This window comes from Merops nubicus, unplaced genomic scaffold (genome assembly GCF_000691845.1).
Source record: "Merops nubicus isolate BGI_N331 unplaced genomic scaffold, ASM69184v1 Scaffold47331, whole genome shotgun sequence".
Taxonomy (NCBI): Eukaryota; Metazoa; Chordata; class Aves; order Coraciiformes; family Meropidae; genus Merops; species Merops nubicus.
In genome coordinates, this window is record NW_008589859.1 from 1 (window position 1) to 2502 (window position 2502).

At 57.6% G+C, this 2502-nt stretch overlaps 1 protein-coding gene across 1 annotated transcript; it reads right to left on the reverse strand.

The window, feature by feature from the left end:
• Nucleotides 1-5: 5 nt before the first annotated feature.
• KAZN (kazrin, periplakin interacting protein) lies at nt 6-2405 on the reverse strand (the record flags this gene model as incomplete). Its single annotated transcript, XM_008949707.1, has 5 exons — nt 6-173; nt 767-817; nt 1046-1176; nt 1648-1837; nt 2121-2405. Coding segments are annotated over 5 exons (825 nt in total), but the record flags the coding sequence as incomplete, so codon positions are not given.
• Nucleotides 2406-2502: the final 97 nt, after the last annotated feature.

Consider the following 2502-nt stretch of genomic DNA (forward strand, 5'->3'; position numbering starts at 1 on the left):
GGGGGTCACCAGTCCGCGTCCTCCTCGATGTAGTAGTCGGGAGTTGTCCCGTCGAAGAGCCCGGGGTCGAGGGACTTGCGCTGCTTCCCCCGGGCAAACACCCTGGAGATGGAGCCAAAGCCCATCTTCTCTTTCTTCTTTTTCCTTTTTTGGTCTTCCAGGTCTTCTAGAGACTGCCAGGGGAGAGGACGTGGGGTTTTTTTTTCATTCAATTCAATTTTTTCATTCATTTTTCAAGCTTTTCATTCAACCCCCTCTCCCGCCCCCATCACACCCCATTCCCATCTAGGTCCCAAAGTATATTTGGGTCCAAGGTCTTGGACTAGAACAGATTATTCCTGAAATATATGTTGGAATTTGCAGTGATATTGCCCCCTCCCCAAATACCTCTGGGATTTTGGCTTCTTAATTCAACTGGTTCAGGATTTCAGTTCCAGGAATGTAAGGTCAGGGCAAGGGGCTTGCAAAAATACCCTGATGTTTATTATTCAGTTTATTTAAGTTATTCCCTGATAGGAATAACCTGACCCAGGCTGTGCCTTACAAACACCAAGACAGGCCCCGAGCACAGCAACTGCTTGTAGCATTACATGGATTTGGGGGCAAATCACAGGAATCTGAGACATCCCAGGATTACAATGCAGGAGGGCTTCTATTCCTTTTTCTTCAACCAACCCAAATCAGCACCTCTGAGCCCTCCCTAGAACACTTCCCAGCACAGGACCGGGCCTCCCAGGTGGGATTTGAAGAGGAATTTGTGCCCTACCTGTACGATGGGGTTGTGCAAGTTCTTCTGTACCGGTCCAGGACTATCCCCCTGTGGCAAGAGGAGACAGCTCCAATTAAATCACCCCCAACACAACCCGGCACCTCCCAGCAAAAAGAAAAGCAAGCTGCCGTTTCTGGCAGCTGTAGGGCCGGGATAACCCCCCCCCAGGACCCCACCTCTGGGTCAGCGACCTCCAACCGACACCCCACGGCGGTTTTGGGGCGCAGAGCCCCGCGCAGGGGGGGTCAGGACCCCCCACCCCCCAGCAGGGCTTACGTTGCAGAGCGAGTGCGTGCGGTGCCGGGGGGAGTTGATGTCGCTGGGCGTGGATGAGCGGTCGCCCTCGGCCGCAGAGGCGTCGGAGATGATGGACGGCTGCCGGGAGTGGCAGGGGCTCACCCGCACGGCTGGAAAGCAGGGAGGGGGGCAACAGGGAGTTAAAACCACACTGGCAAACCTGACTGCATTTTAAGCATCCGATGGGCTTGCAAAATAGCTGTTTTGGGGGGGAATTTGTACAGTTTTGTTTCCTTTTTGTTCCTCTGTGGAGGAATCTCGCTTCTCCCAAGGAGTAAGGGATAGGAGAAGAGGAAATGGCCTCAAGTTGCACCAGGGGAGGTTGAGGATGGACATGAGGGAAAACACCTTCCTCACACGGGTTGTCCAAGGCTGTGCCCGGCTGCCCAAGGCAGTGGTGCAGTCCCCACCCCTGGAGGGGTTCCCAAGCCACGGGGCAGTGGGAGCCTGGCAGTGCCGTGTTCGCGGTTGGACTCAACGACCTTAAAGGTCCAACCAAAACGCTTCTGGGATTCTACAAACAAGGCAGGCCCCCCAAAATGGCCTTTGGCCCCACGCCCAGAGAACCTGCCCGTGCCCACCTTGCCTGTCCGCCGAGTGCTGGGGGTGGGAGTGGTAGAGGGTCTGCTGGCTCTGGCGGATGGCGGCCGTCAGCGGGAGGTCGGCCTGCATCACCCACTCCTGGTTGCCGTTCAGCACCGTCTCGCCCGGCATGGCCAAGGAGTGGCGCTTGGGGACGTCCTTGGTCAGCGTGGCGAGGGACTGCTTGGCCTGGGAAGGACACCACGGTGGTGGTTTGTGGGGAGAAACCACACACGAACGTCTCCTGGAGCAGCAGAACCTCACCGAACCTCCCCTCTGCAGGTAAACACCCCTAAATCCTGTCGCTCTGCACCCTGGACATCCAGCACCTTTCTAGGGATGTCTTTTTAGGGGTTTTCTGTTAGTATCACAATAACACAACCACCGTGGTGGTCACTGAAATGGGATATTGGAATAAATCTCCAGGGGCAGGGCAGACGCCGAGGGGTGCCCGGGGTGTTGCTGAGCTCACCATGGCCAGCTCGGCCTCCAGCTCCTTCATGCGGTTGTCCTTCAGGTCGAGCTGGGAGCGCAGGGCGCTGGCGTGGTCCGTGGCCTCCTTGGCCTGCCGCCGCAGCTCCCACTTCTCCCTCTCCAGCAGGTCCTTCTCCTTGGCCAGGACTTTCACCGCGTCCTCGCTCTCCTGCCGGGACACGGGGTGGTGGTCCATCAGCAAGGGGAAACCCAGGGGCCACTCAAACCCCTCTGCCACAGCCACCTCGGGGATCACACCACCGCCAGCGGGCGAGCGGCACCTCTGGGCACCACGAGAAGCCTTAGACAGTGAGGAGAGGAGTGGGGAGATCCCCAACAGGGACATCTGCTCTGCACCTGGGTAAGTGATTCTCCCCCTC